Below are 26,006 nucleotides of genomic sequence, written 5' to 3'. Positions count from 1 at the left end.
TGAAAGGACCAGGACCTCTAAGAAGCAAAGCCACCCGGGAAAAACATTCCTGACATGGGAAGTCAAAGCAAAGGCGTGAAGACAAGAGACGGAATGATGTATATAAGGGAACAGAAAGTAGAAAGATGCTTCCATTCCTCAAGGGCAGGGACTGTATTTTGTCCTTCTTTGTATCTATCCCAGTCCTTAACCCAGTACCTGACACATAGTAGGCACTTAATAAACATTTGTTGAGGGGAAAGCCATGGTTCAGTGTATTGAGAGCCAGGCCTGGAGACAGGAGGTCTTGGGTTTGAATATGACCTTTGACAATTCCTAGCTGGGTGACCCTGGGCAAGTCATTTAACCCTTTTTGCCTAGCCCTTACCACTCTTCTGCCTTGGAACTAATACACAGTATTAATTCTAAAATGGAAGGTAAAAATTTTTTAACTGTTTGGCTGGATCAGCTTTCAATAGTAGACTGGGCTGCTAAGGGCTTTAGATTCTCTAAAATGGGTTTAGAGGGGAAATTCCCCAGCTCATTTTTGGACATGTTTAGTTCAAGACACCAACAGGACATCGGTGTAGAGGTCCAACAGGGGACTGGAGATATTGAGTGTTGATTTGGAAGCCATCTACAAAGAGATCATGGTTGAACCCATCAGAGTTAATAAGACACCAAGAGAGAACAAATGCTTTCAAGCTAGAAGCTGCCTTAAAGATTGCTTAGTCCAATCTCCTTCATTTACCTCCAATAAACTCAGATTTAGAAAGGTTAGATCTGAACTTCCCTTTCTCTTCTCTGCTTTTCCCTCTTTGATCCTCCTGCTAGATGCCTTCTAAATCAACACTCAGCATCTCCAGTTCCCTGCTGGATCTCTACACCTCGATGTCCTGTTAGTGTCTCAACCTCAACATGTCCAAAACCGAGCTGGAGAGTTTCCCCCTCTAAAGCCATTTTAGAGGATTTGAAGTACTTTGCATCCCAGTCTACTATTTTGCTCTGTCTACTTCATTACTTTACTTCTCTGAAAAGGAAATAGGACCTTGGCATGAGTCTGTGTGCTGGTGGCAAGTGTCTCTCCCCCCAACCCCCAAGACCTTCCTAGCCCTACATCTGTCCCAAGCCAGCCCATTTAATTTTCCTACAGTTGAAAAGGATTTGGTGAACAGCCATCTCCCTCCCTTCTCATTGCTTCCTCCAGTTTCCTGGAGCCCTAATTGCTACGAATCTTCTAAAGGGACAATTTGAGTCCTATTTAACAAGCAGTAGGTCCAAGATCATGATGAAGCCTCAGAGACTCCGTGATTCTAACCCTTCTCTGCCCATCTCCCTTTGTCTGGTTGCAGTGCCTACACGGAGCCGTACAAGGTCTGCCCAATCTCAGCAGTGCCCACAGAGGATGTCACATCTGACGAGGAGCAGAAATCCTCAGAAGAGGAAGAGAGTGGCCAGAGGGAACCAGGCCTCACCCACAAGGTAAGGAAGATTGCTCCAAACTAGGGAAGGGTCTGGTCTTCCTGTTTCTGAATTGAGGGGAGACGGGGCTGGTTCCTAGGAGAGACTCTAGGATTTAGACCCAGACAGCAACTCAGAGATTATCTGGTCCCACCTCCCTGACTTTGCAGAGAAGTAAATTGAAGTCTAGACTAGTAAAGCCATGTAGCTAGTAAACACCAAAGTAGGGCTTCAGACTTGGGAATTTTTATTCTAAATCCTTATTCCGTGGAGGAAACTGAGATTCAGATTTGGCTAGGGTGGAAAAACAAATGGCCCAACTCCAAATCCAGTGTCTTTTCCACTATAATCAATCAATGGGCATTTATTAAGCACCTACTATAGTCAAGGCAATGTGCTAAGTACCAGGGATACAGAAAGAGAGAATGAATGAACCAATCCCTACTCACAAGGTGAAATGGGAAGAAAAAAACTCCCTCTCTCTCTCTCCCTCTCTCTCTCTCTGCCCTCTCCCATCTCTCTTTCTCTCTGTCCCTGTCTGTCTTTCTGTCTCTGTCTCTCTGTCTCTGTCTCACTGTCTCTGCTGTCTGTCTGTCTCTCTCTCTCTCTCTCCTCCCCCCCCAACCCTGCCCCCCTGGATTTTGGGTGTTTCTGCATTTGAAATGTCAGCAGAGCTGATTGCAATGGAAGTTGCCACAACTTGATATCAGTGTTTCAGCATTTTCAGCTGATGGTGCCAAAAGCTGCAGTTGCGAGGTGAGGAGAGTAGGGGATGTGGAAATGGGGCCATTTCGCCATCAGGGAGACAGCTCTCCTATCTAAGCACTACCCTATGCACTGCTACATTCTCTCGGTGTAACTACTCTCTAAGGCAATCTGGGTAGAGATAGTATTAGCCCCATTGGCAGAAGAAGAAACTGAGGGCCAGTGGCCTCACCCAAGGTCTCCGACAACTTAGCAAAGCAGCTGGAACTAGAGTCTCTGGGCTCTCTCTGTCCAAAACCCTTTCTTCCTTGTCCTTAGTCAGGTCCCAGACAAAGTGAAGAAAAGTGGGGGAAACCTAGAGAGAAATATGAAGTTTGAAAAGTGAAAAATAATCAAAGGGGAAATGTGAAAGCTCTGCTAGGAAACCCCGATAGGTTTCCCCCAGCCTCCTTGGAAGCCTGCCAGCCCTGCTGAGTGATGCTGAGGTCATGGCCCCCCACCAGGACCTTGGAGAGGCACCCATGACTGCAACTGTGTTGGCTGGTGGAAGGAGGGAGCCAGAACACTGACCCCAGGCTATCTTGCCCTTCAGGCCTCTGCCTCCCCACTACCCCAGAAGAGAAGTCTCCAAGGCACCCCACAGTTCTCTCTCCCTCTACCAGAAAGGAATTTGGAAGAGGGACAAAAGCGAGGAAGAATTGTTCAGAGAATGATGCCTTCTCTTTGTCCTTCAACCCTGGTTTCTAATTCCTGTTCTGCCCATCTCTTCTTCTCTCCCTTCCCTTCCCTTCTTCCTCCCTTTTCTTCTCTTCCCCAAGCCCCTCTCTCCGCATGACATGAGTTGCTGGCACTGCCACTTGGACGAAGGGGGTTGAGAAGAAGGCAGGGGTTGCCTGAATTAGCTGTATGCATTTGGAAATGAGCTCATCACTGCTTCTCCTGGCTGCCCCCAAGGCACAGAATCTGGGACCTGAAACAAATGGGATAGCTTGCTTGGGGTTTGGCTCTTTCCCTTGCTTTTGCCTGAAGGAGGATTTATTGGAAGGATCTGGTCTGCTCTTTCCGGAGCTCCTCTAGCTCCAGTTGAGAATGAGGCTTGGGAAGTGGCCCAGAGTTAAAGAACCTCACCTGGGGGATGGACAGGTAGATGATGCAGTGGACCAGAAGTCAGGAAGACTCTGTTTCACGAGTTCAAATCTGGTCTCAGATACTTAATAGCTGTGTGACCCTGGGCAAGTCATTGAATGCTATTTGCCTCAGTTTCCTCATCTGTAAAATGAGTTGGAAAAGGAAATGGCAAACTACTCCAGTATCTTTCCCAAGAAAACCCCAAATGGGATCACGAAGGGTAAGACATGACTGAAAATGGCTGAATAATGACAGCCTGGGAAATGGAGAGTAGCACTCGAGATTTACCCAGACATGGGGTCACCTGGCTACACAGCTAACCAGGCATAATCATCAGGGTCTTTTGATTGGCATTAAATTTCCAATTTGGCTACCTGATCTCTTATATCTCCTCCCCAGGCCTCAAGAAGTCACTTGTGGTTTTAACCTCCAATGCTTGCTCCCAGAAAGGGGAGTTCCCAGTTATCTCTCCCTGTTGTCCTTGCTTAAAACTCCTCACCTTCAGCTGAGACAGCTGGGCTCAGGAGCAGCCTCTCAGACATTCCTATTCACGATTCATCCATCCTTGTCTCATTGTCTCAATCCCAAAGGCTAGTAATAGAATTTGCAGCAAAAAGTATTTGATTCCTGGACTTCACCTTTTCCCCAAAATTTAAAGTTCTTACCTCCATTGGAGATACCGCCAGGGAATACCCCAAAAACATCTCAACTGAGTCCCAAATTTGAACTGGGTTTAGACTTACAAAGGGCCACAACAGTCAGAGGCATTCATTGAGTTCGGTAATTTGTCAATTAATCCAGAACCCTGCCTATCGGACTTGTCCACATCCATTTCCTACAAACTTGATACATCCAAAACTGAGTTTATTGACTTTCTCATGAGTCAGTCTCCAAGCATGAGAGGCATCCCTTCCTCAAATCAAGCCTCAAACATTTACTAGCTGTGTGGCCTTAGGCAAGTCACTTAACCCTGTTTGCCGCAGTTTCCTCATTTGTAAAATGAATTAGAGAAGGAAATGGCCAACCACTGCAGTATATTTGCCAAGAAAACCCCAAAAGGGGTCACATAGAGCCAGACATAGCTGAAAAAAACTGAACAACAACAGTATGTGTAGAATGGTAAGGATATAAAGACAGAAACAAAGGGACACTTTCCTTAGCTTTTAAGGAATGTATACAGTGCGAACACAAATAAGTATACTGCAAGGAAAAATTGAAGCAGGAGAGAGAGTTCATGCATTTGGAGGTAAGAGATCAGAGAAGGCTTCACAGAGGAGGTGGGGCCTGAGCTGAACCTTGAAGGAAGGGGATTCTGAGGGGATTCATTGACAAATCATTGATTTGGGGCATTTGGAAGATTATTCTATCAGAGGAGAAGTAGAAGCATTGAAGAAGAGCTAGACCAGAGGCAGAAAGACCTATTATAATATTTATAATTAAATTATGAATTACAATAAAATTACAATAGCCCAGATGAGGACTGAATGGACAAAAGAAAACACAGAAGTATCTATGTGTCGAGTAGAAATAAGGCCCTGAACTAGGGAGTCCTGCGGAAAGGTGAGATCAGATGCCAGAGAGAACAGAGGGAGAAACGACAAGACTTGACAAATGATTAAATTGTAGGCTGCATGTTAAACCCAGACCATGGGTAGACTGAGAATTCAGAAATAGGCCAGGGAACCGGGACTTGCCAAGATCCAAAGTCAGGCCAAAGGTCCGAGATCAGGCAAACAAAGCAGAAGATATAAGTCATGAGAAACAGAAAGATCTGGAAACTGAGGCAACTTCCGGCTCAGACAGAAACCCTTTATATGTTTCCTAATGGGACAGGAGCCAGTTCCAGGACACGGCTGGCCTGAGCTGGGTAAGGGAGACGAAGAGAAGAAGGCTAACGTGTTTGGAGTATAGTGTCTGAGATAAGGCCAGATTCCGACCCGCTGACTAGAGGAGCAGCAGGATTCCAGAGGAGAGAGGGTGGGCTGGAGTCGTGAGGAAGGCAGTGGTTTATTCCTCCCAGGCAACCCCTTACTCTGAAATCCAGGGATCTCTGCTGACTTGGTCCATTTGATTTGGTCAATTTTTCTTCCAGCTGTGTCTGAACCCCAGCTTTCACTCTAATGGGGGATAGTCCTACCTGGTCTTGTGGCTACCCTGACTCTGGGGACAGCGATCCTACTGAATCCCCTTTGCCAACAGGCATTCTCATGTCTCAATCTTCCCCTCTAAAGTGGAGACAAGTATCTCCAGCAACCTCTACTGAGCTAAGGAAGAGAAATCATGAGGTCATCGCTGAATTGCCTCTAAGAGGAAAATTAGCCACTCGCTTTTAGGAGAGGGCCTGAGGCAGAGAAAAGTAGCTGGCCCTTTTCAGGCATCTAGGAGCAAAGTGGGTCAATTGTTGTAGCTGTGAGAGGGAATTGAACACACACACACACACACACACACACACACACACACACACACACACACGACATCTAGGTTGAAGGAAAGAGGGAGAGAGATGGGGAGAGTGGGAGAGAAGAAAGAAGAGAGAGATGGGGGAGAGAGAGAGAGGGAGGGAGGAGAGGGAAAGAAAAGGAAAGGAAGAGAGAGGCGGGGAGGGAGAAATGAGAGAGAGAAGAAAAAGAGAGGGAGGGAGGAGAAACAGAGAGAGAAAGAGAGACAAAGAGAGACAGAGACCGGAGAGTCAGAGACAGAGAGAGAGACAGAGACACAGAGAGAGAGATTGAGCAAAAGGATTAAAAATAGAGCCAGTTATAAATGGAAGCATTCAGAGTCTGGCTGACACATTGGCCTGCGCTGACAAAGAGTCTGGCTTTCCAGACTTCTGGGGGCTTTTCAAGGCTGCAGCTGCAGTCGAGTAAATACCAGCCCTCAGGGGAGCATCAGAGTAGGGAGACCCTGGCTGAAGCTGTAGTCAGTAAGGCCAGAGATGCTCTCCTGGGGACCATGCACCCCTTCTCCTTTGCTCAGCTGACACCTCTGTTGGTGACATTTCCTATCAGCAGAAAAGTCATCTCCTCCCTGGTTCTCTTCCTTTTGGGTATGTCATCCTCCCTTGTTTTACTGTAAACTCATTGAGGGCAAGAAATGTCCTTTTTTTCATATTTGTATCCTCCAGAGCTTAGCACAGTGCCTGATACTTAGTAAACACTTAAGAAATATTTATTGAATTGTAGTGGTAGTAGAATATTTAGGAAGGAATAAACTTCACTTGGGTTAGGAAGGAGTGAGCATCAGCCTGGGTTACAGGTCAATCAATCTGTGCCCTCTGCATTTGGAAAAGTTCTATCTTTGTAACCTTTTATTTGAGAATCTCTGGCTTTATCTGATCATTGGGGTGGCTAAGCAAGCTCCCAGGTTACCTATGAACCACCTCCCATAAGGATGAGCTCTTTATTTGTAGAACAATTTATTAAGTACACTTCAGAGAACTTTCACATCATTTCCTCTGAGCCCCATGGTCTCGAGAGGTGCCCTAGGCAGAACAGGGATTGTTGTTATTTCCTACTTTATAAAGGGAAAAGCTGAAGCTCACAGTCCCATCTAAGGTTTCATAGTTGGGAAATGGAAGACTCGAATCAGCTCTCTAAGGCTAGTCCAGTGTTCTCTCAGCTCTATCACGTTGCTGAAAGCCACTGTGCTAGAGTTTAGGGAGAGAGGGGGAACATAGCAGGGCATGGGAAGGAAGGAGAAAAAGTATGCCACTATGGTCCCTATCTTCGAAGTGCTTTCTATTTGTTTTTATTGTTGTTGAGTCATTTTCAGTCACATCAACTCTACATGACCCCATTTGGGATTTTCTTGGCAAAGGGACAAGAGTGGTTTGCCATTTTCTTCTCCAATTCATTTGACATATCAGCAAACCAAAGCAAACAAAAGTGGAGTGACTTGCCCACAGTCACACAGCTAGTAAATGTCTGAGGTCAAACAAGATCTGGCACTTTATCTACTGAGCCACCTAACTGTCCCCATAACTAGTTAGCAGTAGTTAGAGGTAATTTTGGAATCCAGAGCCTTCAACTGCAAATGTAGTGACTACTTCCCTCCTCTCGATCACTTAGTTGTAGACCTATAATTAAGAATCCCTAAGCAGATGGGTGGTGCTGTGGATAGAGGGCCAGATCTGGAGTCAAATCTGGCCTCAAACACTTACTAGCTATGTTACCTTGGGAAAGTCATTAAACCCTGGCTGCCTTGGTTTCTTCATCTGTAAAATAAGTTTCAGAAGGAGATGATAGACCATGTAAGGGATCCTGAGTTTGAATCCTAGCTTGGCTTCTTACTGTGTGATCTTGGTCAAGTCACTTAACCTCTGTTGGCCTCAATTTCCTCACCTATGAAAGGAAGAGGTTGGTCTAGGTGATCCCTAAGACCCCTTCCAACTCTAAATGTGTGATCCTATGAGGATCGAGGCACAGGAATGAGAGGTAGAATGTGTACAGTGAATTCGGAGGATGATAAGAGCTGTCTGGCTGGAGCAGACGGTTAGACAATGGTGGGAGATAAGTTGGTGCCAAATTGGAGAGGTCCTTGAAAGCTGGCCAGAGGAATTTAGACTCCCTGTCCATTGTTCTTTTCACTGTGCCATGTTAGAAGCCAAGTGGTGCTATGGAAAGAGGGCTAAATTTGGAGTCAGAAGACTCAGGTTCAAATCTGGACCCTCACTTACTACCTGGGTGACCTTAGGCAAGACACAATTTCTCTGGACCTTAGTTTCCTCCCCTGTAATTTAAGGGAGTTAAACTAGATGACCTCAGAGAAGTCTTCCAACTCTAAATCCATACTTCTGTCATCTCTGAGCTCAGAAAGGGACCCCAACAAGCCAAGTCAGAGAGCTAGAGCTCAGGACCTTGGACATGGACAGCAAACAGGTAAATGGCAGGGATAGAGAGCTCCCCATAGAAAGGCACAGTCCAAGCAGGAGCCCCCTGAAACTGGCTCATAAAGCTGAAAGATTCTGGCCTCGTCTTATCTCTCTGCTGGGTGGGATTGGTTTCCAGGTCCCATTAATCATTCTGCTTCACCAGAATCTTTAACCCCCAAATGTCCAAAAAGAAGCAGAAAATGGATGTTGATTTTGAGAGGCAAGGGGACACTCCAACCCTTTTAAGAAACCATCGATTTCACAAGATTGAAAAGGTCTTTGTTTTAGGGTTTTTTTCTCCCAAGACACAGTGGAGAAAATGGCAGGGAGGTAAAATATGCCTTGGATTTTGATCTGGGGCAGCCCTGTTCTACTGAAGACAGTAGGCCTGGAAGCATGTCCCTTAGTTTTTAGCCTCCATATGCTTCCTTTTAATGACCCAGAAAAGGGAAACATTGGCATCTGCCTTCTGAGGCCACTGAAAATTGACCGGGAATAGTACAGGCCCTTTGTGCTTCCAGAAGAAGAAAGGACTGTTCTTTATCCACAAGGACATTCTGGAACTTATAAACAAAGCATCGGTAGTATAATAGAAAGAGTACTAGCCTTGGGGATCAGAAGGCATGACCCCCAAGCACTGGGTCCAACACATTAACTGCATGACCCTAGGCAGGTCCCCTCTCCTTTATGAGTTTCATTTTTTTTCTGTAAAGATAAAATGATCTGAGGATCATTCCAACTCTAGAGATTATGGCCCTCGGTGGACACCAGGGAGTGAGTGAGATCACATGTTCACTGATTTAAAGCAGAAAAGGACATTGCTACTCATCTGGTCTAATCCCTTCTTTTTATAGACAAGGAAACTGAGACCCAAAGAGATTAAATAATTTAATTTCTCCCTACGTGACCACAAGTTCATACAGGTAGTAAGTGGCAAAGCTAGGATTTGAACCCAGATCCTGGGATTCCATGTCCTATCACTCTCTCCTATACTCTTTGGGGATGTAAAGACAGAATGGAAAATAGTCCCTACCCTCAAGAAACTGGCATTCTAGTAGTGGGTTAAAAACAATATATACGGACAAGTTTATACATGATTAAATGGCAGTGAGAGGGAAGTACTCATTACTAGGAGGGTCAGAAAGTCTTCCTGTAGGAAGTAACCTGTGAGCTAAGCCTCAGAGGAAGCTAGGTGTTCAAAATGAGTGAGAGGTGAGAAGGAAGTGCATCCCAGGCATGGCGTGGGGGTAAGGAAGCCAAGGAGCTGCGAGAGAGATGGATGGATTTGAGAAACCAGCTCAGCAATTCATAGATCAGTTTGGGTAAAATGTACAACATATGAAATAAGTCTGGAAAGGTGGGCTGGAACTGGACTGTGAAGGACTCAAAATGCCAGGTTGAGGAGCTTATGCCTTATCCTAAAAGCCCCCAAAGAGTTGGGGTGAGGGGCACACTAGGTGGCTCAGTGGATTGAGAGCCAGGCATTGAGATGGCAAGTCTTGGATTCAAAGATGGCCTCAGACACTTCCTAGCTGTGTGACTCTGAGCAAGTCACTTAACTTCAGTTGCTTAGCCCTTATTGTTCTTCTGCCTGAGAACCAAGACACATTATTGATTCTAAAATGGAAGGTGAGGGTTTTTTAAATAAAATAAGATGGGAACTAATCCTAAGTGGCCTGGGCAAATCCCTTCCTCTCCTTGGGTCTCAATTTCCTTCTCTGTACAGTGTTAAGGCTGATCTCATGGCTACATGATCTCTCAGGTCCCATCCTTCCCTGGGTCTTACCATTTAATGAATAGTTAGCTGATGCCCAGAAGAGGAAGCCCTGGTCAGAGGATGGTGTGCAAGGAGGCAACTTCTGCTGTTATCACGAGTAGGCGACAGGTACTAGGATGAAAAATTAGGTCTCTCTTCCGTGGCTTCCATCGCTGAAAACCAAGTAATTGCTAAGCCTGTTCCATCAATCCTGCCCTGAATACCGAGAAGAAAAGAATGTGCTCAGGTAGCCTTACAGCCAGAAGAAGTGGACAAGGTGGACATCAGGATTCTTGGATCCAGCTGCTGGCTTTTTATGTCATCTTGGAGCAATGAAACTGATCCTTGAGCCTAAACTTAGCAACATTCTCCCTGATCTCCTTCCCCTACAGCCTTGGTTGTAGGGTCAGAAACTTAGAACTAGAAAAAACCTTAAAAGTCCACCCTCCTCATTTTATCAGATACAGAAATTTAGACCCAGAAAGGTCAGGTGTCACAAGGTTAGATTTGAACCCAGATCTTGTGCCTCCAAATTTACTGCTCTTTTCTAACATACTGATGCTTTGGCTATCTAAAACATTCCCTGTGCTTCTTCCCTACTTCTTCCATGATGATTTCACTGTCTGGAATTCTTTTTCCCTCCCATCTAGCTAATCAGACCCTGAAGATCCTCAACGCTCACATCACTGCCTTTTCATATATGAAGGAATAGTATCTAGGCTTGAAAGTGGCTTTGGCAATCATCCAGTGTAACTCCCTGGTTTTATACCTGGGGACACTGAGGCTCAGGAAGAGGAAGTGACTTGCTCAAGATTACACAGTGGGCAGCTAGGCATTGCAATGGACAGAGTTCTGAGCCTAGAGTCATGAAAATCCGAGTTCAAACCAAGCTCAAACACTCACCAGCTGTGTGACTCTGAACAAGTCACTTAATCCGTGTCTGCCTGTTTCCTCCTCTGACTCCAAATCTAATCCTTATTTCCAAGCTCTAACTCATTGGATCTTCTTCCAATGAATCAGTGAGCATTGGCCATGGAACCAGAAAGAGCTAAGTTCAAAATCCTGCCTCCGTCACTTACTATGTGACTACTTGACTTCTGTCTTCCTCAATTTCCTCAATTGTAAAATTAGGGATAATAACAGCATCTACCTCCTAAGGTTGTTGTGAGGATCCAATGAAGTAACACAAACAAAGCGCTTTGCAAACCTATATATAAATATTTTGATGTTGTTTAGTTATTCCTTGGCAAAGATATTAGGCAGCTTGCCATTTCCTTCTCCAGCTCCAGCTCATTTGACAAATGAAGAAACTGAGGCAAACAGGGTTAAGGGACTTGCTCAAGTTCACATGGCTAGTAAAGTAGCCGAGGCTGGATTTGAATTCATGAGATGCCAAGCCCTGATCCACTGCACCATCTAGCTGCCCACAATATGTTTAACTATTCTCCAATTGATATAAATATCGTGTGCACATCAGATCCTTTCCCTCTTTCTTTGATCTCTTAAGATATAAGCCTAGAAATGGCATTGCTGCTAAAAGGAATTGTAGACTTTAATAGCTTTAATATTTAATAAATAAACAATAATTTAATAATTGTGGACTTTAATAATATGCTAGGCACACTTTTAGCTTACATCAGCATTATTAATATTTTCTCCATCATTTTCTTAAAACTAAACAGTCAACAAAATAGATCAAGTTTGGATTTGTAGAGTTTTCTGATTTCTGAATGTGAAAACTAACACTGAAAATTTAACAATCAGCTTTCCACAGATAGGTGGTAGCTCCCGCATACCTCTGGAGACACGTTCAACACACCTAGATGTTCCATTCCACTTTCCGAATTGTTGCTGTTCAGTTGTTTTTCAGTCATCTCCCATTCATTGTGGCCCATTTGGGGTTTTCTTGGCAAAGATACTGGAGTGGTTTGCCATTGCTTCCTCCATTTTACAGATGAAGAAACTGAGGCAAATAAGGCTGAGTGACTTTTCCAGAGTCGCATAGCTAGTAAGATTCTGAGAACAGATTTGAACTTAGGTCTGGCACTCTTTCCACCTCATTCCCTTTTTGGAATTAGAAGGCTCATGTTGGATCCTAGCTCAGTAATAGCCTTGTAACTATAATCAATCACTTAGCCTCTCTGACCCCATTTTTTTTTTCATCTACAAATAAGGGGCAAAAATCTGATGGTCTCTAAAATCCCTTCCAATCTGAAGTGCTCTCGTGCTACTCTAGGAGGACCCTCTGAGGCACTCAGGCTGCTTTGCTCATTGAAGATGACCTTTGAAGACCAGCCTGGAAAAGACCAATGGGGTGGCATGAGAGCCGGCTTCAAGCAGATGAAGGTCAATCTTGTGAAAGAGGGATGATTCCACTTGTCCTGATTGCTCCAAAGGGCAGATCTAGGACCAGTGTGGAGGAGGGCAGGGAAATGACAGAAGAACACATTTCAGTTCCATGTAAGGAAAAGATTCTTAACAATTAAGAGTTATATAAAACCTCTGGACTGCTATCAATACTATCTGGGTCTTGTTTTGTCATCTCTCAAAGGGGAAATCCTAATCCCTCCCTCCTTCCCTTCCTTGCATGCTTATTGTAAGGCTCAAATGAGGCCATCCCTATTATCTGTATCATCCCTATTATTCTGCTCTAAGCATCATTTTTAAAAATATTTTTAAATTTACTTTGTTATTTGATCTTCAGCTTAGAACTTATGAGGGAGATGAGGCAAGAATCATTACCTCCCTTTTGATAGATGAGGAAATGGAGGCTTGGAGGTAGAGTAGAAGCAGCCTTTTTAGAAAGATATCAGAAAACTGGAAAGCATCCAGAAAAGGGTAAATGGCATGTTGGGAAGATATCACCATCACCATCACCACCCCAATAGTTGACATTTATGTCACAAGCTAAGGTTGGCAAAGCATTTTACAATTATTATCTTATCTGATTCTCAGGACACCGCTGAGAGGCAGGTGCTGTTCTAATTTCCCCCCTTTTACAGATGAGGAAACTGAGGCAGATAGTGGTTAGGCGGCTTGCCCGGGGTCGTGCAGCTAGTAAGTATCTGACACAGGATTTAAACTCGAGTCTTCGTGACTCCAGACCTGAGGCTCTATCCACTGAACCACCTAGATTAACAAAAGAAGTCAGAAATGTTGAATGTTAGAGGGGAGGGAGGGGAAAGGAAATGATAGCTGCCTTCAAGTATTTGAAGGGCTATTGTTTAGACAAGGGATTTGATTTATTTTTATTTGACCAGAGAGTCCAGAATTAGGAGCAAGGGAGGGAAGTCGGCTGGAGACAGTTTTCTACTTAATATAAGGAAAAACTACCCAGCATTCAGACCTGTACAGAGGTGAAATGGGCTGCCCTAGGAGGTAGCAGATTGCTTCTCAATGGAGGTCTCCAAGGGGAGACTAGATGATTCATCTCTGGGATGTTGTTGATGGGGTTTCTGTTATGAAATGGATTGAAATCAAATCTGGCCTCAGGCACTTACTAGCCGTGTGACCCTGTTTGCCTCAGTTTCTTTATCTGTCAAATGAGCTGGAGAAGAAAATAGTAAATCACTCTAGTATCTTTGCCAAGAAAACCCCAAATGGAGTCACAAAGAGTCAGACACGATTGAACAACAAAAATGGCCCATCGCTGAGATGCCTTCATTCTGTAATCCTACGATTTGTCCAAGAACACATCACATAACCCCTAGTGGAACTAAGAATAGGAAAATCAGGGGACAGCAAAGAGGTTCAGTGGATTGAGAGGCAGACCTAAAGACCTGGGTTCAAATCTAGCCTCAGACACTTTCTAGTTATGTGACCCTGGACAATCACTTAACCCCCATTGCCTAGCCCTTACTGCTTTTCTGCCTTGAAACCAATACACAGTATTGATTCTAAGAAAAGGTAAGAGTTAAAAAAAAAAAAAAAAAAAAAGGAAAGTCAAATCTCTTGAATTTGTCCAGTCTCTTCCCTGTCTTCCATGGATTTTCAGGGCTGATGATGCAAACCATCTCCCTATGAAAGACCAAGCTCCTCTAGCAGGCTCCCAGCTATCCCATCTGATTCCTAGGGGGTCAGGAGAGCAGTGCCCTTAGCCCTGACCCTGACCAGCCACCTCTCCTGGGCTAATAGCCCAAGCTGGACCCTGGGAAGGAAACGTGGGAATGCACTAGGCGCCCAAGGACAAAGAGGAGATAATAAAGATCCGTCACACACAAAAGGGGTGGCTTAAATACATGGCTTGGCCTTTGTTTGAGAAACCTGATAGGGAGAGACCCCCCTCCGGACCACTCCACGCCCTCCTGGGGGAGGAGGCCCCTCCGTTCCCAGAAGTCTGTCTCTGGATACTGTCGTCAGTCTTGGAGTTCATTTCCTGGTTAAACAAACAGCAATTAAATAACTCAGGGAGGGCAACGCCTAGAGACAAGTCTAGGAGTTAGCCCTGGATGGTTCACGTGATCTCCCACTCGGGACTTTTGCTGTGGGTCTAGGGAAAGACACATTAATCATGGCTGGAGTTACAAAAGCGAGATCCTCTGTATACAGAAGCAAGGGAGGGACTGGGGTGTGCCAGGGGGGACCACCCAGACCCTGCCTCTCGGGCACTAGCAATAGACCAGCCCCTTCCGCAGGGGACGTGCAAAGTGACCTGTACCAGGGTGGAGAGATACAATCCCGAGGGGTGAGAGAAAGATGTAACCACTGAGCTTCCTCCCATTCTCTGCCAACTTCTCTGGTGGGCACCAGACTGACTTCACAGAGTTATACACCCACTTTGAGAAAACCTAGGGTACAGACCTGCCAACTGGAGAGAAGGATCCTAGAATGTCAGAGGCAGAAGATGCTGGTGAAAGAGCAGGGAAAGAGGGACAGATCTAGAGACCTGCCTGTGGTAACACACTGGGGCAAGCTGCTTAGATCCTCTGCTCAGGTTTCCCTTCTGTGTAAGATAAGAGAGTTGGACTGGAAGATAATCTTTAGGGTCCCTTTCAGCTCTAGTATGTGCTGTGGTTCCAGTTTTCTTCTGGATATGATCAGATGGTCCATATTTTCCCATTTTACAGAGTAGGAGACTGAGGTCAAGGCAGAGACAGAGAGGAAAAGCACAATTTATAAAGTATTTACTTCATGCTAGTCACTAGGGATGTACAATACAAGCAAGTAAGGAAGAGAAGAAGAAGAGAGGAGAGGAGAAGAGAAGAGTAGAAGAGGAGAGGAGAGAAGAGGAGTAGAAGAGGAGAGAAGTAGAAAAGGAGAGAGGAGAGGAGTAAAAGAGGAAAGGAGTAGAAAAGGACAGGAGAGGGGAGGAGAAGAGTAGAAGAGGAGAGAAGTAAAAAAGATGAGGAGAGGAGAGGAGTAGAAGAAGAGATGAGAGCACCATGACAAGAATTTATATCTGCCACCTAGACTAGGCAACTAGATGGAGCAACGAATAAAGCACCAGGCTTAGGGTCAGGAAGAGCTGAGCTCAAATCCAGTTTCAGACACTTACTAGCAATGTGACCCTGGGCAAGTCTCTTAACTCTGTTTGTCTCATTTTCCTCATCTATAAAATGAGCTAGAGAACAAACGGCAAACCACTTCAGTATCTTTGCCAAGAAAACCCCAAATGGGATCATGAAGAGTTGGACATGACTAAAACCTATTGACGGACATTCATTAAGTACAATTTTTCACATGGAGCCTTCCTTATGAGAACAGGAGCTCTTTGAAGGCTGGGACCGTGCTGTGCTTGATAAAATGATTGCCTATTCATTCTAAGATTCCTTCTAGATCTAAATCTCTGACTCTGCTGTAGTTTACCTTGGTCAGACCAGCTCTTGTGTATTGTTTCCAGTTGGGCTACCATTTTTTAAATTAGGGCATTGAAAAGCTAGAATACAAACCAAGGAGTTCTGCTGGGGTGACGAGAAGGTGGGAGATTTTGTCAAGTAAAGATTGATGGGATGAACCTGAGAAGACCTGATCACTGGACTTGGGAGTCTAAAGTACATGAGAGTATAAAGGACTATAGAAGAATCTATCCTAACTTGTTCCTCCTGGCCCCAGAGGATAAAACTAGAGACAGTGAGTGAGTAGGGGTGGGGAAGAAGGAAGAAGCAGCTTTCAACTCACTGAAAGGAAACTTCCTGACTAGTAGAGTAATTGGAATGTGGAATGGGCTGCCCAGGAAAGTAGTGGATTCCTCCTCATTGGAGGATTTCAAGTGGAGGCTGGTGACCGCTTGTCAAGGTCTTTGTTGAAAGGATCCTTGATCAGGAATCCATTGTGATTGATGGACACCGAGGTCCCCAACTCTGAGAATCTATGAATTCCCAACATTAACCATCCTCAGGGTTCAGGGAGACAAGTTTGTGCTTTCCAACTTAGAAGAACCTGCTGGCTTCAGTGACGGCCGATATTCATCCTCTAGAAAGAGTATTCAGAATTTGGGTCAATAATTCTTTGGGAGGAGGGGAGAGAGACTAAGGAGCCGTCTTGTGCGGAAAGCACGTCAGTCTGCCTTGGTTCTACTCTCCAGACCGGTAAACTCGGTGCTGTCATTCCCTTGTCCCTCCGACGATCCCCCATTAACATCAGCTGTTCCTACTTGTCCTGTCTTTTCTCCCACAGAAGGAAGGACAATCCCGAGCTTATGTCATCGCTCAGGAGCTGCTGTCTTCAGAGAAAGCGTGAGTCTCCCAGCGGCCCGACTGGCCTTGAACTTGTAAATAAAACATCAGCTCAGCCTCGGTGCAGCCCTGGCTGCCTGGATGGGAATTAATGCAACTCTCTCTCCTTCCACAGATACGCACAGGTGCTGCAACACTTAATGCTGGTGAGTAAATCACTTTAATTGCCCAAACCTAATTGCCCTTTTACTAGGCTGTGATATAAGAAGTGGGAGAGAGGTGAGGAGACGGAGGTGAATTCTATTAATACGGGGTGACGACGGCCAAATGTTCACCGAGGCATTTCAGGAAATCCTGTCTCCTGGTAAACTTGGGCTGTGGGAGAGAGAAAAGTAACTTGGAACTCTTCATGGCGGGAGGAAGAGGCTTTCCTGGGTTGGAGCCTCAGAAGCAGTGCTGTGAGATCTAAAGGAGATAATATTTGTAAAGCACTTTGCAAACCGACACTATATAAATACTATTATTATTATTATTATTATTATTATTATTATTATTATCTTCCACAACTGAAGAGGTTAAAAAAATTTAGCTGAATCCCAGGGGGCCATTTCTACACAGGAGCTAGGTCCTATCCATCCCCATTCTTGGAATGAATGCTCCTCAAAAGACCTCATAGAATCCTTTATTATCTAAATGCTGGGGCTCTACAGAAATAAGAACCTAAAGATATTCATCCAAATTCAACTCACAGTTACAATGTAGAAAAAATATACAAGAATATTATATAAATAACAATTAGCTCCTTGAAGACTGAAGTCATGTACCTCCTTATGTGCCTAACCCTTCTTGATCCCCCCAATGAAACTACTTTTTTTTAAACCTTTATCTTCCGTCTTAGAATCAATACCATGTATTGATTCCAAGGCAGAAGAGAGGTAAGGGCTAGGCAATGGGAGTTAAGTGACTTGCCCAGGGTCACACAGCTAGGAAGTGTCTGAGGCTAGATTTGAACCCCAGTCCTCCTGACACCAGGTCTGACTCTCTATCCCCTGAGCCATCCGACTGCCCTGAGAACTATTTCAATATATTTGGTTTCTTTCTAATCTTAATTTCATGCATTTAAAAACCTTTTTCTCAAGAGTCCCAGACTGCCAGTGAGGTCCAGGATGCGGAGAAGGTTAAGAACCTCTGCCCCTGAGGTTAGTTAGCTTTCCCAGTTAAAGAGACTGACAGTTACAAAGCCAGGACTAAAACCAGCATCTTTTGACTCTATATCCAGTTCCTTCTACAGAATTGGGGCAGAGTGCCAAGCTTAGAGTCAGGAGGTCTCCTCTTCCTGAGTTCCAATCCTGCCTCAGACACTAGCTGTGTGATCCTGGGTAAGTCACTTCACTCTGCTTGCCTCAGTTTCCTCATCTGTAAAATGAGCTGGAGAAGGAAATGGCAAACCCCTCCAGTATTTCTATCAAGAAAACTCCAAATGGAGTCATGAAGAGGCAGATAAATACAACTGAAATGACTGGACTGCAAAATCATAGAGCTGGGAGTGTGAGCTTTAGAAAACTATCAGTGGTCAAATATGGTGTTGGAAGGAAATCCACCCTCCAGTTGTGTCCCAGTAAATTCACAGGGACCTCAGATAGGAAACCCAGGTAGAAAGCTGGTTTTATGAAACAAAGCTGAGCTGGCCCAGAGTACAAAACGAGAGTCTAAGCATATTTGTTCACTCAATTAGGGAGGAGATGCTTACTGGAGCAGGAGTTCTCAGAAAAGGGTCTGCCAGGGGTCATGATCATAAGATAACAAGTTCATATTTCTGTTTCTGGCCTGAGTTAATAATTTACTAAGAATCAAGCAGTCCTTAGCAATCATCTTATGGCAAATAGCTAGTCATCTGCATTTAACAGATGAAGTCGTAGAGATGCTAAATCTGAACCAGAGAATACAACTAATAATAAGGAATAATAATTAGCACTTATGAAAACAAATAGCATTCATAGAGTGCTTTGCTTATGTTATCAGAACTGATTCTGACAAAGTGGTAAATAATATTAGTGTAAATATTTTATAGACAAGGAAACTGAGGCTGAAGTTAAGTGACTTGCCTAAGATCACACAGCTAGAAAGTGAAGGAGCCAGGTGTCAAGACGAGGTTTTCTGACTCCAGGCATCCTTTCCATGACACCCCACCTTATCTTAGGGTGTTATGTCTTACTGGTCATCTGTCCACTCATGCTGGCATCTTTTTTTTTAATCAAAGGGGAAATAGTCTTGGAGAGCTTTGGCTACACCTTAGTGGTGCATCAACTGGTCAGTAAAAAGAATATATTTAGTGGATTTGTCCAGGGTAGTTTTAAAGTGGACTTCTGAATCTATTGAAACCACTGGAAAAGGGGGAGAGTTCTTGGTAGAGAAATATGGTAGATGAGTTCAAGTCTATGAAAGACCACTATATGAAAGATTTAGGTTGGTTCTGCTTCTCTCCAGAGGAGAAGAGAAATGAACCAAAGTTCTAAAGAGGCAGGCATAATCTTAATATCAAGAAATGCTTCCCAATAATCTCAAAGAGGCATGGGCAGCCTCAGAGGAGAGTGACTTCTAGCAGGGACCAGATGACTCCTTGTTGTGATTGTAGCGGGGGGGTGAGGGGCGGTCCCATGTCCCAGGAGGGAGACATATGGGCAGGTATTTGAGACTCCATGATCTTGTTGTGGTCTGAGCACCTCATTAAGTCTGTGCTAGGCACCAAGAATGAAAAAAAGAAGTAGTCCATGCCTTTGAGGGATTCACTTTCTGGACCAAAAGATAAGACCTGTAAGCAGGCTGGTGTATCCAAAGAAGAAAAAAAAGAGATATGTGGTGTGGTATTGATGGCAGAGATCAAAAAAGGAGACTCTTCCCATGGCCTGATGAAGCTAGAGAAGACTTCCCAAAGGAGTTCTTTTTTTTTTTTAAATAAAATTAAGAGCTAGGTTTTATTTTATTTTGGTGGGGGAAAGGCAAAAAAGGTAAATGGATAATCTAATATTTTAAAAGAGTGAGGAAAACCAAATTGATAATATTCCGTATATAGTTTTTTTCTTTACTATCTTTTAATTTATTTGTTCAGGTATATGTAGAAACAACTTTTGACAATTGTTTTCTGACATTTTAGAATTCAGATTTTCTCCCTCCTTAACTTTCCCCTCAAACTCTCCTTGAGGCAGTAAATAATCTGATATAGGTTATGCCCACATTTTTATGCACTACATATATCCATATTGTTCATGTGGTAGAAAACACAAAACAGACATAAAATAAAAATCTCATGAAGGAAATATAATGGAAGATGGCATGCAATGATCTGTCTCAAACCCCAACAATTATAGTATTTTCATCATAAGACCCTTGTGGTTATCTTGGATTCTTGCTTTGCTCATAATGGTTCAGTAAAGTTCATCACAACTGATCATCATATGATTTTTCTGTTACTAGTATGCATTGTTCTCCTGGTTCTGCTCATTTCACTTTGCATCAATTCACAGAAATATTTTCAGGTTTTTCTGAACTCATCCTATTCATCATTACTTATGGTGCAATAGTATTCCATTACAACAATAAACCACAACTTGTTCATCCATTCCCCAGGTGTTAGAAAACCCCTTAATTTCCAATTCTTTGCCACTACAAAAAGAGCTGCTAAAAATATTTTGGTACAGGTAGGTCCTTTTCCCTTATCTCTGATCTCTTTGGGATAGAAACAGACCTTAAAGTGGTATTACTGCGTCAGAGGGTATGCATAGTTTTATGGTCCTTTAAGTCTGGTTCCATATTGCTCCCCAGAGTATCAGTTCACAGTTCCACCAACAATATATTAGTGTACTAATTTTCCCACATCCCCTCCAACATTTATTATTTTCCTTTTTAGTCATGTTAGTCAATCTGAAAGAGGTGAGGTGGTATGCAGAGTTGTTTTAATTTACATTTCCCTAATCAATAGTGATTTGGAGCATTTTTTCATATGACAATGCATTGTTTTAATTTTTTCCTCTGAGAACTGTCTGTTCATAGCCTTTGTCCATTTTTCAGTTGGGGAATGCTTTATATTCTTATGAATTTGACTCAGTTCTCTACATATTTGAGAAATTAGGCTTTTATCAGAGAAACTTGCTGTAATTTATTTTATTTTTTAAATTTTTTTTTTAAAACACTTACCTTCCCTCTTGGAGTCAATACTGTGTATTGGCTCCAAGGCAGAAGAGTGGTAAGGGTAGGCAATAGGAGTCAAGTGACTTGCCCAGGGTCACACATCTGGGAAGTGTCTGGGGTCAGATTTGAACCTAGGATCTCCTCTGTCTAGGCCTGACTCTCAATCCACTGAGCTCAATCCAGCTGTCCCTTATTTTTTTATTTTTTTAATTTTAATTTTTTTTAAGAAAATTTTTTTCCATGGTTACATGATTCATGCTCTTGCTCTCTCTCCCCACACCCCCCCATCCCCCATAGCCAACGCACATTTCCACTGGTTTCTTCATGTGTCATCGATCAAGACCTATTTCCATATTATTGATAATTGCTCTAGGGTAGTCATTAAGAATTTACATCCTAATCATGTCTGCATCAACCCATGTGTTCAAGCAGTTGTTTTTCTTCTGTGTTTCCACTCCTGCAGTTCTTCCTCTGAATGTGGGTAGCGTTCTTTTCCACAAATCCCTCAGAGCTGTCCTGTGTCATTGCATTGCTGCTACATTCGATTTTACCACAGTGTATCCATCTCTATGTACAATGTTCTTCTGGCTCTGCTCCTTTCATTCTGCATCAATTCCTGGAAGTCTTTCCAGTTCACATGGAATTCCTCCAGTTTATTATTCCTTTGAGCACAATAGTATTCCATCACCAGCATATACCACAATTTGTTCAGCCATTCCCCAATTGATGGGCCTACCCTCATTTTCCAGTTTTTTGCCACCACAAAGAGCATGGCTATAAATATAAGTCTTTTTCCTATGATCTCTTTGGGGTACAAACCCAGCAATGGTATGGCTGGATCAAAGGGCAGGTAATCTTTTAGCGCTCTTTGGGCATAGTTCCAAATTGCCATCCAGAATGGTTGGATAAATTCACAACTCTACCAGCAATGCATTAATGTCCCAATTTTGCCACATCCTCACCAACATTCATCACTCTCCCCTGCTGTCATTTTAGCCAGTCTGCTGGGTGTGAGGTGATACCTCAGAGTTGTTTTGATTTACATTTCTCTAATTATTAGAGATTTAGAACACTTTCTCATGTGCTCATTAATAGTTTTGATTTCTTTATCTGAAAATTGCCTATTCATGTCCCTTGCCCATTTATTAATTGGAGAATGGCTTGATTTTTTTATACAATTGATTTAGCTCCTTGTATATTTGAATAATTAGACTTTTATCGGAGTTTTTTGTTATAAAGATTTTTTTCCAGTTTGTTGTTTCCCTTCTGATCTTAGTTGCATTGTTTTGTTTGTACAAAAACTTTTTAGTTTCATGTAATCAAAATGATTTCTTTTACATTTTGTCATTTTTCTAACTTTTGCTTGATTTTAAAATCTTTCCTTTCCCAGAGACCTGACAAGTATACTATTCCGTGTTTGCCTAATTTTCTCATAGTTTCCTTCTTTATATTCAAGTCATTCACCCACTCTGAATTTATCTTGGCGTAGGGTGTGAGATGTTGATCTAAACCTAATCTCTCCCATATTGTTTTCCAATTTTCCCAGCAGTTTTTGTCAAATAGTGGATTTTTGTCCCCAAAGTAGGGCTTTTTGGGTTTATCATACACTGTCTTGCTGACATCCCTTACCCCAAGTCTATTCTACTGATCTTCCCTTCTGTCTCTTAGCCAGTATCATATTGTTTTGATGACCACCGCTTTATAGTATAGTTTAATATCTGGTATTTTTTTACACATTTGTTGTTTCCCTTCTAATCTTGATTGCATTGGTTTTGTTTGTACAAAACCTTTTCAGTTTAGTGCAGTCAAAATTATTTATTTCATTTTTTTGAAATGTTCTCTGTCTTGTTTGGTCACAAGTTCTTCCTTTATCTATAAGCCTGAAAAGTAAACTTTTCCATGTACCCCTAATTTATTTATGGTGTCATTTTTTAATTCTAGATCAAGTAACCATTTTGACTTTATCCTGGTGTATGGTGTGAGATATTAGTCTATGGTCTATGGCCTATGGTTGCTACCATACTTCTGCCTATTTTTCCAGTTTTCCCAGAAATTTTTGTCAAATAGTGAGTTCATTCCTCAAAAGTTTGGATCTTTGGTTTTATCAAACCAAATTGCTTTGGACATTAACTGTCATGTGTTGATTACCTAATCCAGCATTGATGAAGATGTGGCACACCTGCAGAGCCAGCACTGGTGGGGAAGTAGAGGGGGCTGCTCCATTCCCCCTCCTCCCAGCACCCAAGGACATTTTTGCATACCCTGCCCGCTGTCCAGCAGCCCAAAGCAAGCACTTCCTCCTTCAGCTCTCTTCCATAATACAGGGGCTCCCAGACAGCTTGAACTTGCCCTCTTGGGCATTCAAACTAGGAAAAGTTCATCAATGCTGACCTAATCTATTCCACTGATCCACCACTGTATTTCTTAGCCAATATCAAATTATTTTGATTATTACTGTTTTATAATATAGTTTGAGATTTGGTATGAGTAGGCAGGAGGAATTCTTAATATGGGTCCATGAATATTTTTTTTTACTATTTTGATAACTATTTCTTTTCTTTCTTGCTTGCTTGCTTTTTTGCTTTCTTTCTTTCTTTCTAAAATCCTTACCTTCTATCTTGGAGTCAATACTAAGTATCAGTTCCAAGGCAGAAGAGCAGTAAGGACTAGGTGACTGGAGTCCAGAGACGCATTGCCTAGGATCACACAACTAGGAAGCACTTTGACCAGATTTGCATCCAGGGACCTCCCATATCCAGTCCTGACTCTCTATCCACTGAGCCACCCAACTGTCCCTTGAAAATTGTATTTCAATATAATTGGTTTCCTTTGAAATCCTATGCTTTTAAAAACATGATTCTGAAAAGGGATCCAAAGGCTGCACTAGACTGGCTGCCACAGGGTTCCAGGTCACACACAAAAAAAATACAAAAACCCATATAGAATAATTATGGAATATATGAGTTGGAAGGAGCTTCAGCCACTCTTTAATCTAAGTAACACCTGAAAAGAATTCCCATTATGATATATCTCACAGGTGGTCATTTGTCTTAAAGACTTTCCTTAGGGGCAGCTCCTGGGCTATAGGGACTGGTTTTTGCTACTTTTTATTTTGGGGTTCTTTTGTTGCTTAACCAAATGCCTGGCACAAAGTAGGCATTTAATGTTTATGGACTGATTGACTGATGCTCACGTTTAAGTAATCTTCCTAAAATATCAAAATGATCTTATCATTCCTCTTTTCAAATATTTCAATGTCTCCCATTACCTCCCAAATAAAGTCAAAACTTGACATTCAAGGCTCTCCACAGTCAGGATCCATGTAATTCCCCTTTATATATCCTTAGTTCTTGCCATATTGGACTACTCAATATCCCTCACTCATATTTGCCCTCTCCCACAGCTATGCCATCAATTCTGTCCCCCATTCTTTGTATTTTTAAAAGATATTTTATTATACCAATTATATGTAATAATTATTTTCCATATAAATTTCTGAAGCTACATGATCCAAACAGTCTCCTTCCCTCCCTTCCTCACCTTTCCCAGAGATGGTAAGCATGTCCCCCATACATGGAACATGATCCTCTCACCTCACCTTACCTCCTGTCTCTATTTGAAGAAGTCCCTGTCTTTCTAGGGGATAGCTAGTGGCACAATGGATAGAGCACTGGTCCTGGAATTAAGAAGACATCTTCCTGAGTTGAAATCTAGCTTCAGACACTTCCTGGCTGTGTGACCCTAGGCAAGTCACTTCACTCTGTTGGCCTCAGTTTCCTCATCTGTCAAATGAGCTGGAGAAGGGAATATCAAACCACTTCAGTATCTTTGCCCAGAAAACCCCAAATGGGGTCAACAAAGAGTCAGACACAACAGAGAACAACTCAACAACAACAATAACTCTTTCTTCAGTTCTTTCACATCTGTCTCCTTGAAGCCTTCCTCAACATCCCTCTCCATCCCATCTCAGAAGAAAAAGATGTCTCCCTATCATTTTCCTCCTAGCATTTCCCCTTTGTCTCTATTAAATCCTACTTTGTACTCTACTTATCTGGGTACTTGTATTCCTCCTCTCCCCCCTTCCCTTTTAGACTGTCACCTCCTTGAAGACACCATTTTGTCATGTTTTTATTCCTAGTTTCCTGAAAGGGACTATAATGCAAAAAGAGCCCAAGACAGGAAACCTTGGGCTGAAGTCCCATCTATGATGCATCCTGACTCAGTGCCCTAGGGCAGAACACTTAATCTCTCAGTGTCCCATGAAATATTCAAAGGCCATAAGTTGTAGAATGGTCACCCATCTCCATTGGCAGAGGAGCTTCCTCATCTGAAATTCTCTCTACCAATGAAAGCCCAGATTTAGACACCCTTCTCCTGTTCCAGAAAACTGCCCAGTATGGTATCTCGTGCACAGCAGATGTTTAAATGCTTACTGAGCTGAATAATAGTTGTTCAATAAATTCTCATTGAGTTGAATTGAATTGGATTGGATTAAACTGAATTGTTTTGTGACTACAGTCAGCTCTTTCACCTTAGAATAACTTCAAAATTTGAGAAGTCAGTCTCTATAAGATCATCAGAAATGAGAATGTGGGTCCTCTCAAGAGGAACATTTGTTCCTCAGTGAGGAGAAGGGACATGACCAATCAAAGTTCCCAAGACTACTCTTTAGAGGGGAAGTGCCGAGGATGGAGGGAGTATTGGACATGTAAGCTGGCAGGTAGCAAGCCTACAGGCAACTTCCAACCCCTGCCTGAAAGATCTATTGAAGAAGGCCAGGAAATGTCATTCTCTCTTTTTCCCCTAATCCTCCACCCCCCCACACCCCTTCGCTTCTGAGCTGACAGCTGCATCCAGAGGATAGGTCTTTTGTTTTACAAGTTTGCTAAGAAGGTTTTAACTTAGAAACTTCCACATGTGTTTGCATTGCTTCCTTCCACTTGAAAAGATTCTGAAGCCACTGGTAATATATAATAACCACAAATAACAATAAGAGAGAGAGAGAGAGAGAGAGAGAGAGAGAGAGAGAGAGAGAGAGAAGAATATGTCCTTAATGTCAGTAATCTAAGCTGAAATCCAGGTGTTTCCCTATTGAAGTGTCACATCAGGAGAACCTTGCATGGGGGGGAGGTCACATCAGGAGATCCCTGCCCTTTTTCTCTCTAAGCGCCAAAGTAGACAAACATAGCGCCATACAAAATTTCCCATAACTAGCTTATGAACTATGAGTTTTATAGTCTCTCTCTCTCTCTCTCTCTCTCTCTCTCTCTCTCTCTCTCTCTCTCTCTCTCTCTCTCTCTCTCTC

At 43.0% G+C, this 26,006-nt stretch overlaps 1 protein-coding gene across 1 annotated transcript in view; it reads left to right on the top strand.

Annotated features, from left to right (window-relative positions):
• The window catches only part of FGD5 (FYVE, RhoGEF and PH domain containing 5), a 172,969-nt gene that overhangs the window by 74,197 nt on the left and 72,766 nt on the right, over positions 1-26,006 (top strand). The window contains exons 2-4 of the mRNA XM_044667716.1: positions 1,332-1,461; positions 16,515-16,573; positions 16,689-16,719. Of these exons, the coding sequence (XP_044523651.1) occupies positions 1,332-1,461; positions 16,515-16,573; positions 16,689-16,719 (220 nt within the window). The remainder of the gene's footprint in view (positions 1-1,331; positions 1,462-16,514; positions 16,574-16,688; positions 16,720-26,006) is intronic.

This window comes from Gracilinanus agilis, chromosome 1 (genome assembly GCF_016433145.1).
Source record: "Gracilinanus agilis isolate LMUSP501 chromosome 1, AgileGrace, whole genome shotgun sequence".
Classification (NCBI taxonomy): domain Eukaryota; kingdom Metazoa; phylum Chordata; class Mammalia; order Didelphimorphia; family Didelphidae; genus Gracilinanus; species Gracilinanus agilis.
This window is presented reverse-complemented; position numbering and strand designations above follow the sequence as displayed.